Source organism: Desmodus rotundus, chromosome 11, assembly GCF_022682495.2.
Source record: "Desmodus rotundus isolate HL8 chromosome 11, HLdesRot8A.1, whole genome shotgun sequence".
Lineage (NCBI taxonomy): Eukaryota > Metazoa > Chordata > Mammalia > Chiroptera > Phyllostomidae > Desmodus > Desmodus rotundus.
The window spans coordinates 96,694,347-96,708,236 of NC_071397.1; the positions used below are offsets into that span (position 1 = coordinate 96,694,347).

General features: G+C 48.1%; 1 protein-coding gene across 3 annotated transcripts in view; it reads left to right on the forward strand.

The window, feature by feature from the left end:
* The window catches only part of ZDHHC14 (zinc finger DHHC-type palmitoyltransferase 14), a 217,807-nt gene that overhangs the window by 113,099 nt on the left and 90,818 nt on the right, over nucleotides 1-13,890 (forward strand). For all 3 annotated transcript variants that reach the window (XM_053913481.2, XM_024552102.4, XM_045188937.3), the window contains exon 2: nucleotides 9,539-9,699. In XM_053913481.2, coding sequence (XP_053769456.1) covers nucleotides 9,539-9,699 — 161 coding nt within the window. The remainder of the gene's footprint in view (nucleotides 1-9,538; nucleotides 9,700-13,890) is intronic.

Genomic DNA, 13,890 nt, shown 5'->3' on the forward strand with positions numbered 1-13,890 from the left:
TGGAGGACTTAATTGAGTTCACTTTCCTCTCAAATATGAGCTCCTGAGGCTGTCTTTACCCAGTGGCCCCAACGAGGTGCCGGAGGCTTCGTGGGCTTATCAACCCGCTTGCTTCGTTCTGTTTTTATTTCTCTCCTTTTGGGAGATGGAACATTGTTGTCTTAGATGCATGTGCAGGCTTTTTCTCCTGTCATCAAAGGCATCGTATTTCCATCTTACACAAGTACCATGTACTATTTTCCAAATTACCGTGCCTCTGCTATTAACACCGTGTTGTTTCGTGAGTTTATGACGGCGGGAACAGCCTTGCTCCCCAAATTCATGTGCGTCTCTGCCTAAACCATTGGCTGTTCTAGCTCGTGTTCATCCTGTATCGTTGATTCTAAGAGGTCTGTGATGGTGGGTATGTTGAAAACCAGATCATCAGTTCCTCTTCAATCTTAAGGAAATATCACAAAGGGAAATTTACTTGGTAATTCTTTGTCCTTTGCAAAAGGATGAAGGTGGCCCTGCTTGTCCCCCAGGAATAGAGGACAATTAGCCGTGACAGTAGGCTGGGGGGTGCCATGGTGGAATGGGAGCACACTCTCAGCAGAAGTCGGGAGCGCACCGAAACGAGCGTGTGCTCCTCCCCATGCATGCCTTCTTTACATTTTTCAGCTGCATGGCGGTCTTCTCCATCCATCATCCCCCACAGCGTGGACCCCGACCTCTCAGGCCTGCTCTCTGGTGACTTTATTAAATTCAATTTAGCAAGGAGTTCTCGAGGGCCTGCTCTGCAGCAGGAAGTACCTGAGGGGCTGGGGACACAGCAGGGACTGACAGAGACCCCTCTCCAGATGCTGGCATCCAGGCCAGGTGTGTCTAATGAGACTCTGTCTTACCGCCACTCAGTCAACCATTGGAGGCCTGGAGACAGTAAATACAGGGGAGGCTTTTGTGTTCTTGCCGATGTCCTTCCTCTTTGCTGGTATAACCACTGTTTGTTTATTTACTTGTTTTTGTTATTGAGTTGTGTGATCATAGTACCCAAAGCAATTTGCAGATTCAGTGCAATTCCTATCAAAATACCAGTGTCATTTTTCTCAGAACTAGATCAAATAATATTAAAATTTCTATAAAATCACAGAAGACACCTGAATAGCCAAAGCAGTCTCGAAAGAAGAACAAAGTTGTGTTGTAGAATTGTGTACCTGAAACCTGAATAATTTTGTGAACCAATGTCACCCCCAGTAAATTCAATAAAAAGGAGAAGAGAACAGAATCGGAGGTATCATGCTCCCTGATTTCAAACTCTATAGCAAAGCTATCATAATCAAAACAGTATGGTACTGGCATAAAAACAGACACATGGATCAATGAAACAGAATAGAGGCCCCAGAAATAAACCCTCATTTATATGGTTAGTTAATCTATGACAAAAGAGGTAAAAAATATACGTGAGAGTAACGGCAGTCTCTTCAACAAGTGGTGTTGAGAAAAATGGACAATACATGCAAAGAAAATAACATAAAACTGGACCATCCTCTTACACCATGTACAAAAATAAACTCAAAATGGGCTGCAGACTTACACGTAAGGCTTGCAACTGTAAAACTAGAAGAAAGCATAAGAAGTAAACTATCTAACATCAGTCTGAGTTGTATCTTTTTGGGCACATCTCCTCGAGCAAGGAAAACTGAAGAAAAATAAACAAGCAGACTGCATCAAACTAGAAAGCTTCTACACAGCAGAGGAAACCATCAGCAACACAAAAGGGCAATCTGCTGACTGGGGAATCTACTCACAAGTCATATATCCGGTAAGGGGTTGGTGTCCGCACTATGTGAGGAACCCATACAACTCAATATCGAAGAGCTCGTTTTAAGGCAGGGAAATGCTGGGTTTCCTCCTGTCGTTTACACACTAGCCAGAAGCCTTTGCTTTCCTGGAATTTTGAACCAAACTCAAAATCACTTGGCAAAAACTGAAACACCAGTTTTCCCTAACAAGCCCTTGCAGATTCTCAGTGGTGGGTAGGTGTATTGGGCTGTGTAATACTTTGATTTGAAGCCTGTATTTTTGAACTAGAGATTCCCAGGTTCTCTGTCTACAATTGGACCTATCTGGGGGCCCCAGAGTTACGATAATGACACTGACTTTGTCACAGAGGCACTCTACAGGCTTCAGGCAAGGCTGGGCTACATTCAGAGACATCCCTGTGGTATGTAGGCGCCTAGCTGGGGAGGCCCGCAGGGAAAAGCCAGACTCCTTAGGGCGGTCCTCTCCTTGGCAGGGTGGCCTTCTCCTGCCTTCTTCCCTCAGTGAGCCTGAAAGCTACAGTTGTCAGATGAGAAAGTAGACAGAGATTGTTATAAAAATGAGCCTGTGGAGGTTTGGATAATATGGTGAGTCATCTTTGTAGTCTACAGATTTATAAGGGGCTTTCTACTCTTACCCATCCCTTCTCTCTGGACTTGAGTTATTCCTTCTAGTTTTCTCTTGTTGTATGTTCCCCCTTTGGCCCCTGGTTCTATTTATTTAAATTCCCTCCTTCCATAAAATATTGTTAGGTTCATCATCATGTGCGCTGAGTAAGAAGGGGCTGTGCAAACACTGGGTGCTGTCATGGGGTGTTTGGGGGGGGCACTCGTAGGAGTTTTATGAAGTCATCTATTTAGGGTTTTTTTTTACCCATTCTAGAGTTGCGAGTGGACGTTATTTCTGAAATCTCCTTTTTCCCTCTGTTTGTCTCTAAGTAATGTGCTTATCTTTGCCCTGTAATGCCCTGTAGACATTTCTAAGTATGTGATTAAGGAACAAATCATACAGTTAATGACGCTTATGTCCCTGCCTATAAATGAAAAATACATTTATTTTACAGTGACTCATACGAGAGGGAACAGGATCATTTTTATTACAGCCCTACACCCTGCTACTGTTTCAGACATGTGAGTCAGCGGCCCAGGCTATTTATGATTGTTGGCCTTCACTATTTCCTATGCAAATGCTCGGCAGTGGAGACTCTGAGATTTGAAATGATAGATTGACTTTGTCATTTCTGAAACACAGAAACCCTCGAGGAGCGCAGCGTCCATGAAGAAAGGCCACTTCCCCTCCCTGCATGAACAGCAACCACCTGCGTGGTCCTGCTGTGTACAGAACAGCATCCGTGTGCTTGTGCTTCCACACGCACAGGGCGCAGCAGAAATGCCCGACCTTGGCCACGGTGTGGTTACGGCCCTGAGCTACAGTTGATGGTATTTTTTCGGATGGGCATCCATGTGCAGGAAGAATATTAACAGATGACTCGCAATGTTTTGATATGGAAATGGATTCTCCACTTTTTGTTCCAAAGGCCGCTTGGTTTTAATGTTTCTGCTACATCTTGTTAATATTGTTTTGTTTTTGTTTTTAAGTAAAACTAATCTTCCCCCAAAGAATGTCCTGTGGAAAAACAGAGACCAAGCCCCCGATAATGAAATCCAGGTTTCCTATCTGAAATGTTTGAGACATTAATTTAGTCCCGGGATTTTTGTCCAAGGAATCAGTTTCGCGTCAAATTATGACATGTGCGAGGATAGTCGTTCTCTAGATGGGAATGCAGAGCTAGCGGAAGTACTGGCTCCGGGGTGTCAGTGTCTTTTCATGTCATCATTAGTGACAAAACCCACTAGCTACATGGCCTCAGATAACACAGCACACGGAAAACAGTCTCATGGGTAAAAATCAAAGCACAAGTCACTGTTTTCCCTAAAGGTCGGAGCAGACTGCCTCTGGGACTGCAAGCGCTCCCTGTGGTCTGTAGCAGAGCCGCACTGTCTCCTTGAACCTGGAAGGCCCTGTCTTCACCTCCAAGGCACAATGAGTTGACGGCTTATAACAGCCATAAAGGCATTCAGTCCTGTCGATGTCACACAGCTCACAGCGATGAGAGCGATAGGAGGGGACCGTCCCAAAGGCTTTCCTTCTCGTGGGCATTTGTCTGGTCTGATGCCACAACAGCTCGTTCCTTTGACGTTATGAAAACGCATGCTCTCAGTTCTTGCATATTTCCTTCCGTCACTTCATGGAGACTTAAGATGCTCCCAGCCTGTTTCGCACATGGCCCTGGGCTGCATGTAGGTCACGGTTCTTCAGATGGAGAGAGGACTCCAGTGGGTAGTGATAGCTTTGGCAGCTGCATGGTACACTTGTGTGGGGGTCCAGCCCCTCGGGGGAAGGAGTGGCACTCTGTAGTGGCTCAGAGATGGGAAGGAGCCCCTTGCAGTGGTCACAGCTCGGGCTGAGCATTTCCTTCACTCCTTGCAGTGCACTAGCTAGGAAGCCCTGCCAGCGGAGGTGGGTGGGCTGAGATTCCCCACTCGTCTCGCCTCCTTCAGAGGTCTAGGGAGCTGTTGCCGGCGGGGTCGGCCTTGTCTTTACCAGAAGGACGGCAGACACTCCCTGTTTTTCCGAGCAGTGGCTGGAAGGGGTCTGGACAGCGCTGACCTCCTGGCTTGCTTAGGGGTGTGAATTCTGCTGCTTGTATGAATAGCATTGTCCAGGATTTCAAGGAGAAAATAACATTGTTCTTTGTCACACAGAAACTCGTGGGACAGGGTACTGTCACAGAGCACCTCCTATTGTACGAAGTTGTACCTACATCAGGTGTTTCATTGGCTGGAACTGGAGTGTGTGGAGGGTTAGAGGTTCTAGTTAATGCTAGGGAATGTGTTCATTTGCACACTCAGCTCAGAACTAGGGAGAGTCCACTCCTACACTCAGCTGTGGACACCTCTTGGACATGGCAGGTCATTGGCACCTGTTTGAAGAAAGTCACAGGACCTAGCAAGCTGAGGAGACAGAGAAGTGAGTTCTAGACACAAGATACATTGTGGATGTTGAGGGTTTGGCTAATTGGAATTTCCTCTTTTCCATGTGACAGTAAAATTCACTCAGTTGATGGGTCCCATTCATCGAGTTACTCAGCAGGTGTTTATAGAACATCTATCAGGTATGACGCATTGTGCCAGGTGCTGTGAAAGACACAAAGGTAGACAGCACCCGGTCCCACCCTGCAGGACCCTACAAATAGCCACAAGTACCACAGGGTGGGGAAAACAAAAATATCATGGAAATTCAGACAAAGAAGATGTCACCTCTGCTTGGGGACGAGGCAAGAGCAACTTCTCCCAATGTCTTCATAGCACCTTAGAAGTTGGGAAGGCTTTAAGGAGCTGAGATGGGGCATGAGGGCTTTCCAGACGCAAGGGCTGGGTGGGCAGGGACCACTTGGGAAGGCTGAGAGGTCAGCCTGTCCCCGGATGTGAGGAAAGGGGGGTGGGACTGAGGAGGAGGAGAGACCCGCAGGTGTGATGGGATATGGCTGTCAGACAGGGCGCTTAAACTTAATTTGGCAGAACAAGGGGAGTCATTGCAGGCTTTTGAGCAGAAACCTGTGGAACAGAGCTGGCAGGGTGGTTAGGGCAGATTGAAAGGGGAGCCTGTGGCAGGCACAGGGCTGAGGTGGCTGCTCCAGCTGTCCCCAGGTGAGAGAAGCCCAGAGCCAAGGAATCCCATGTAGTCCAGTTCCTGAGATGACGGGAGTAGGGACAAAGAGAGGTGGAAGGGTAAGCTATGGGCAGGGAGAGGGCTACCCACATTCTGTATAAGAAGGTGGGGGGGCAACAGTGCCCGGTGGCAGTGCACTTGGGTTCGGGGGAGGGGGTGCTTCTGAGCTACTGGCAGACTCAGCCAGATTTAAACATCTTCCAGGCCCCGAGTGCGCACAGCCACCTGTGATGGAGCAGTCGCATGGGCGCTGTGCGGCCCCTTCTACCCCGAGACTCCGGGGCGGAAACTGCACCTGGCCAGAGGGGTGGGTGGAGGTGGCTTAACTCGAAGTTGAGTCAGAACTTGCCACCACTGTCGGGGACTGTTGCACTCTTAGTTACCAGAGCTCGACTGTTTGCCATCTGGTGTGACTGAACCACTTCCTGTTGGCTCCATCTCACGACCAGAAAAGTCCCGGCACCCTCCTAGTTTTCACGCAGGGGCAGGAGCAGGAACAGGAGCAGGAACAGGTGTAAAAAGGAGACCCAAAAATTCGAATTTCAGGCTCACGTGGGATTCCTCCACACCGGACAACCAGTGCCAGAGTGAGAAGACGCCCTGGCAGGGAAGAGGCGTTTTCCCGGAAGGGACTCAAGTGCAAATGACTTAAAGCACAGTGTAGTCTCTGCAGGGGAGACTGTTTCGGGGAACACAAACCTTGGGTTAAAGACACTGATCTCGAGTTTTCAGTGTCAGGCGTTAGTCAGGGCAGTGTGTGTCCTCGTGGGAGGCGGGAAGAGGACACGGAGGTGACGGTGAGGACTCCAGTGCTGTTGGCCTGGAGAAGTTGGTGTCCCCCCACCCCCATGCAGTGCACTTGGGTCAGGAAGAAATGGTTTAGGACCTGACTTACTCAGTAGCTGGTCTAAGGAAGTAAAATTTGAGGTCAACCAAGTTACGTTTCAGACCCAAAAGGGAAAAACAAACACCCAAACCTAACATCTACTAAACCACCTTCCCAGTCCCTAGAGAAGCCACAAGGAGCTAAATAAATCACAGCTCAAGCACCCTGGGTGGGGCCCACCCCGCTGGCTGGTCCGTCCCTGTCACACGGTGCAGCTGTGCCCTGGGTGCTGTCGCAGAACAACTGTACCAGTTGTTTCCTATTCAACCTCATTAGTAATGACAAAGAGGAAGAACATTGGCCTGTTTTATTCTCTCCCATTGTTCAAACAGGCATTCTTCTGTTGATTTCTACATTTAAATTCTGGAAAATTCTCTTCTACACAATCGATCATTTCCCTAGCCATTAAAAAAAAAAAAAAGCCATGTAGAGTAAATTCTTTTAGACTCAAAAAAAATATTTTAGAGCTAATGTATATGAATTGAGATCCAGTAGTGCCAAGGTCAATTTTATGCCTTCAGTGTGGACTGATTCATGTGATTCTTACTGTTCATTTCTGATTGTGGCACATTTTTAAGGCTTAACACAGGGTAAGGTGGCTTTTCATCTGACAGCAAGACTATCAAGGATAATGTCATATTTTATGACACAGATGCTTTTTAATGATTTTCTAGAGTCTGAATTCCTTCAGAGTCTAAATATTAATGCCAGGCTGATATCACAGAGATTTATTTAATCAATAGACCTGAAGCAATTGATCTGTAACAGCCGCTTGTCATAGAGGGTCCGTGTGGCAGTCCCGACGTGCCCCACCGAACAGCGTAGACGCCCCTGAAAAGGTGTCTGTGTGTAGCCCGCTGCCCTGCACCGTACCTCACAGTGGGGAGGCAGCCCATTTTGGATCTGGAGTTCAGTGCAGAATAAATGTAATTCTTACTGTCACTTTATATTGAATCTCTAAAGGGAAGGTGGTCATTTCCTGACCAGTCTTTTATTCTCTGCGTGTCTCAAGATGAAGTGCAAGTTCTGCCCTAGGCCACATCCTTCAAAATCTTCTCTCTCATTGCCAGGACTTGTAGAGGTGGGAAAATACTCCCTTTGCAAGTGCAGGCGCATACAGCAGTGTGATTTGCCAATTCCTTAAACGCTTTTTTACCTTGAAGCTTCTCAGTACCTAGAATCATAAAATCAATTTTTTTTAGAAAGGCTGGAAGCCCTGTCTTTCTAAAGGATATTAATTATGTTCGTATTTGCCTGAAATACTCAAGGAAAAGCAATGATTCTTTATATTACACGGAGCAAAATTAGTTGGATCTAAAAAGTTCTTTTCAAAATTTAAGTGGTTACTTTCACAAAGGGGATGTCTTTAGGTCAGACACTCATATACCTATTCTTCCATCGCAAGTTCTTTACATCTCCTTGCTGTCTTTGCCAAATCCGCTTTCCTGCGAGACCCTCTGAGGAGGGTAAAAAGGCCCTTAAGTGTCTGGGAGCTTGGACGGATCACACTGGTGCAGGAATGGCAGTTAGTGGTTTTTTCTTGTTTCCCATGAATCCGGTGAAGAGAAGTCCCAACTGGCAGTCCAGCCAAAGTGTGGTGTGGTGTTGTTTTCTGTGTGTTTGTTTTGTTCATTTCTGCAGGTGGTTGGTGTGGGAGACAGGAAAGAGATGTTAGAAACGTCACCCATCTTTGTCTGAATCACTTGATTCTTCTGGAGGCCACCAGCCTGGCAGGAAATCCCACCTAGTCATTTCTGGGGTCACCCGCCACCTTAAACTTGCTGGGAAGTCTCTGGGTTTCTTCCGAGCAGGGAACGCAGGAAAGGCCTCTGGTCTTCAGTTCGCAGCGAGCCCCCATATGTCCACGCCGCCGTGCCTCTTTTTAAGGACAGTGTTCTAACATGCCAGTCCTTGGTCTTGGCAAAGGGGACCGTGGCCTGTGGTCCTTGCGGCCTGGACCCATCAGGGACCTCACCACCTCCCCTGCACAGGGGTGGGATGCAGCCCCCAGCACCCCCATGGCCGAGCCCGTTTACCTCCTCCTCTTGAACGAAGCTTTCCGAGCCTGTCTTCTCCAGCCCCGTTTCGTCTTCGGTGTCTGGGACAGTGTTACTGACGTGGTGGGCGGTCTGGGAGGCGCTTTCCACTCTGGATGTTATCATTCTGTGATTCCGTGGTATGTCCCTGGGGGCCCATGACATCGCTGAGGGTGGTGACGATAGACCGACCATGGTCATTGCAGATCCCGCCCTTCACTCAGCCCCAGGCTTTGAGCTCATTCCCACTCAGCCTCTCGCCCTCCCTGTGGCATCGAGGGGCAGCAACAGTGGGCCAGGGCGTAGCGCTTAAAGCCACCCTGGCCCTTGGGTGCCCAGAGCCCTGCTGGCATAGACTTTAGTCTGTCCCCAGGGCCCCTCTCCATGACTCACCACAGTCGGGCTGCATGTCAGCTCACGGGCCAGAATCTGATGGTAGCCCAAATGCCTTCTTGAGGAGCATGAGATTAGAATATCCCAGCCACCGAAATCCCTTGAACCCCTTTTGGAATCTGGCCTGCAAGTATATTTCCATAGCTCGTTAACCTCTTTTGAATAGATTAGCTCCAAAGTTTTGAAAAATGGCTTTTTGCCTTTGGAGAGTGAACTTGCAATTCTCAGCACTTTGTGCCCCAAGCGGTTTGACCCAGTGAGGAGAGCCCAGCTCTAAGCTGGTGCCTTCTTCTGTTATGAAGAAGAAGGGATGGGCAGGGATGGGCAGGAGGGTCACACCGATTCACGAGCGGTGTCTACCATGCAGAGGGTGTGGGCTCTGGACCCCCGACACTGATCATTCAGGCAGGTTGGTTGATTCTTCCGCCAGCATCCTGGCTGGGTGGCGCTGCGGGAACCAAGGGCCTGGGTTATTGAGGCTGGGAAGGGGGCGTTAAATCGTCCACGGGAGAGAATGATGGGCCTCCCCAGAGGTAAATACTTAGCACAGATGAATTTTAATGGAAATCAATTTCGCTTCTCCAAAGTAACCTTTAGCTCCTTGGAAAATATAGTCTGCTTACTGTTGATTACTGACATTATCTTTCCTCTCTTTTTCCCCTCCCCTCCTCCCTGCCCAACCTGTTGGCAGCTGCCCATATCTAGCGGTGAAAATCACCCCTGCCATTCCCGTGGTTGGTGGCATTCTGTTCTTCTTTGTGATGGGGACCCTGCTTCGCACCAGCTTCAGTGACCCTGGAGTCCTCCCGCGAGCCACGCCTGATGAAGCTGCCGACCTGGAAAGGCAAATAGGTAACCCTGAAGGTCTGCCCTTAGCCTCTGACCCCTCCCCACCTGTGCTCAGCCCCGTGCCAGAGGGGCAGGGCACTGGACAGTGACGAGGAACCTGGGCGGAGTCCCCGAAGGCTCCCTTCGCTCTGCCGCAGGATGAGCTGAGTAGGAGGTGGGATGTAAAGCGGTCAGAGGTAAGGCCCAGGGCTGGCACACTGGAGGTGGGCTTGTGGTGCCATCAGCCAGGGCACAGCCACTGAGCTCTGCTTCCTGACGTTTCCATGAAACCCAAGTGTCAAAGTCAGGCGTGAAGGTCTGGGGTCATCAGCGCCTGCTCTCCCTTCCCTTTTATAACCACCGTAGCCTAACCCTGGTTTCCATAGTAGGAATCTGGAAAGGCTACAGCTAAGACTACTGTCTTATTTATGCAGCCTGGGATCCAGAAGTTCTTTATCATGGCATAACAGAGATACATATTTGTGATATATGTTGAAATGAAATTAAAAAGAGAGCTTTGTCTTGCCCCCCAAACTGTGCATTTGTGAATGCGTAGCTTTGGTGTGGCATGTGGATAATCTGACAGGAGTGGCGGAGGGGCAGTGATGACTCTGTGAATGCCAGGTTGGGCATGAGAGGTCGATGGCAGAGATGGTCCTCTCCCTATTCCCCCAGTGCCCTGGGCTTCCTTGCCCAGCCTCACTCAGCTGAAAGATCCCCGTGTGCACAGGGTAAGGAGGTACAAGTGTGGGCCTTAGATGACAGCGTGTGCTCTGGTCTGCCCTCCCCACATGCTGAAGCACAGCTGTGTCCTTCTCTGAGCATCTACCTCCATCCTTCGTTCCTGTCTCATGGGAAGGGAGCAGTGATGGAGTTGATAGTGGGAACGTATGGTGGGTTTTCAGATGGGCAGCAGCCTTTTTGTGCCTTGAGGTAGGGAAGAAGAGGAAGGAAGATCTCTTTCTTCCACCGGGGCGACATCTCTTTCTTAGTCATTGCATCTTAGCATTTCAAGACTGGGCATTAATTCATCAATTAAGGCCTTACATGTACAGCGCATTCATAATTTGTAAAGGCTATCACTGAAACTGATCACTTCTAAGCAAGTTTGTGGGGAAGAGGTTAAATGGGAGAAAGTGGCAGAGCCAGAACCTGGAACCCAGGTGTCTCAGCCATCGTTCTTTCCAGGTTGTCTTGTCAGAAGGGAGAGAGGGGGAATAGGCCCAGTGTGTCCTTCCGGGAATAAAACTAGACCTGTAGACACCACCTAGTCTGGGTCCGCATCATATTAGCGTGCATTCAGGAGCTTTGCAATCCTCCGCCCGAGGAGCGCGGCATGCGTGCAGAGCCCAGCCCCAGCACCCATCACAGCCTTGTCCTGCCTCAATCCTGTTCTCTATGCCACCTCCCCGGTAGTGTGCAGAGCCTCTGCTAAGTCAGCAAGATTAGGACCCAGTGGTCTGTCTGCCTGCCTTCCGGATGGATGAGAAAGTGCCCCTGGGTCCGCTGTTAGAAATGCAGGTTCTGCGAGGTGGTTTCCATCCACCCTTATTAATACTGAGGCTGGTGAGCAGTTCACTAAAGCGTATTTAATATATATATATAGTTGATAACCTCAGAGCAGTATTTTTCAACAGAAGTATTTTTTCTATAATCAGCATTGCCCTCGTGCCTCTCAGAGACAGATTCTGTGAGGGAACTAGATGGGGGAAGGATGAGACCCAGCTGTGTTGCCTGGGAAGGAGAGAGGTAGGCCTGCAGGGACAGGACTTGGGTGTGGCAGATATGACCAGCGTGCATGTCCTCTCCCCAAGGGATAATGACAAAACTGGACAAAATAGACAGAGCCAGTCATTTCACGGATGTGGAGTGGGACCGTACAGAGGAGAGGTTATTGATGAAAAACTATTGAACTTCAGATGAGAGCAGTGGGTGTCTGCCCTGTTCCCCCTGAGGCTTCTCCAGTCCCCACCCTGAATTCCGAGGCGAGGGAGTTCTACCTGCAGACCAGCGGCCTCCCTGTCTGAGGGGCTGGCTTGATTTGGAACAGAGAATGGGGAAAAATGGTACCTGGAACTCTCACCTCAAGAAATTAGAAAAAGAAGAGCAAACTAAGCTCAAAGCCAGCAGGAGTAAGGAAGTACCAGAGATGAGGGTGGAGATCAGTGAAATTGAGTAGAGAAGATCAGTGAGACCAAAAGGTAGTTCTTTGGGGTCGACAAAATTAACAAACCTTAATTAATTATACCATCTCCTCCCTGCCAACACCCATCTGCTCCCCCCACCCCCAAAGAGAAAGAGAGAGAGAGAGATACAAATGACCAAAATCAGGAATGAAAGCAGGCACATCACCATCAACGCCGCAGAAACTAAAAAAGGATTTTAACTTTATGGTACAAATTAGACAACTTAGATGAATGGACAAATTCTTAGAAAACCGCGATGACAAAAAAAAAGTTAGACTCAAGAAGAAGTAGGAAATCTGAAGAAACCCATAACAAGCAAAGAAATTGGTTGTCCATTTGTAAAAAGATGAATTTGAATCCTTACCTCATACCATATACAAAATTTAATTCAAAATGGATCAGAGACCTAAATATAAGAGCTAAAACTAAAAACCTGCTGAAGACAACGTAAGAGAAAATTTTCATGACCTTGGGCTAGGCATAGGGTTTTTAGATATGACACCAAAAACATGATCTGTGAGAGAAAAATAATGATAAATTGAATTTAATTAAACTGAAAACCTCAGTACTTCAAAAGACACCATTAAGAGAATGAAAAGACAAGCTACAGAGTGGGAAAAAATATTTGCAAATCGTGTATCTGGTAAAGTGTCTTGTTCTGGTCTCTAGAATATATAAAGATCTCTTTCAACTCAATAATAAGACAGCAACCCATCTAAAAATAGATAAACCTTTGAACAGACATTTTTCTAAAGAAGATACCTGCTTGGCCAATAAGCACATAAGAACATGCTCAGCATCATTGTTACTAGGGAAATGCAAATCAAAACCACAGTGAGACATCACTCCACTCCCCCTAGAGTGGCTCTAATCCAAAAGGCTGACAGAGACAAATGCTGGTGAGCACACGGAGAAATTGGAACCCACATGCATGACTGGTGGGGATGGAAAATGGGGCAGCCCCTCTGGAAACCCGTTCCTCAAAATGTCCCCTTAAGTTAAGCACAGAGATGCCATATGACCCAGCAAGTCCCTTCCTAGGAATAGATCCAAGAGAAATGGAAACACGTGTCCTTATATGTGCATTATACCTAACGGCCCCAGACTGGCCCCAACGCCAGTGTCCATCAGTGGGGACACTGGCGAACGATGAACACGTGGCATATCCTCACATGAGATGCTGCCAGGCAACAAGAAAGTGCCAAGTGTTGACATGTGCTACAACATGGGTGAACCTGAAAAGCGTCACGCAGAAGGAAAGAGGCCAGGTCAACAGACCGCATATTGTGTCTGTGTGATTCTGTTTATATGAAATGCCCAGAAGGGGCAAGTCTTCAGAGACCGAAAGCAGATGGGGGATGGCCTGGGCTGGGGAGGAGAGAGCGTTGACAGCCACGGTCACACCAGAGCTTTCTGACGTCATGAAAGCGATCTAAAATTAGATTGCAGTGATGGCGGTGCGAGCTAGTGAGTTGCCAAAAGTCATTCTGTTGCCCACTTACAGTGGGTAACGGTTACAGTGTGTAAGTCACACCGCGGCACATCTGTCAAAAATAAAGAGGAAGGGAGAGAGGAAGGGAGAGAGGAGGACGATGGGCTCCCCACGCTCCAGTTACGTGACCTTCGGCATGTCATTCACTTTCTAAATGCCACCCCCGCCTTGTTCTGATCTGTCAATGGGAACAATGACAAGCATCCTGCAGGGTTCTTGACAGGGCAAGCTCCATGGCTGGGAGCATATTTGAAGGAGGAATTCTCCTCCTTGCCACCCAGTTCTCTCTTCACCTTCCACAAGCATAGATTCCCATAAAAAGTGACCTGCAATGTAACAGAGTTAAGCGGCAGAGGTGGAACAGTGCACCCTAATACTTCACAAGGAGTTCTGCCCTGTATTTCTCCACTGTGGAACATAAGATTAGGTTTCAGTGAAATCTTAGCACATTTATTTTATGCGCTCTAACTAAAAAATGAAAAATGAGATTTGGAAACTTTTCATTATTAGGGTTATTAATTCTAATTATCCATAGTA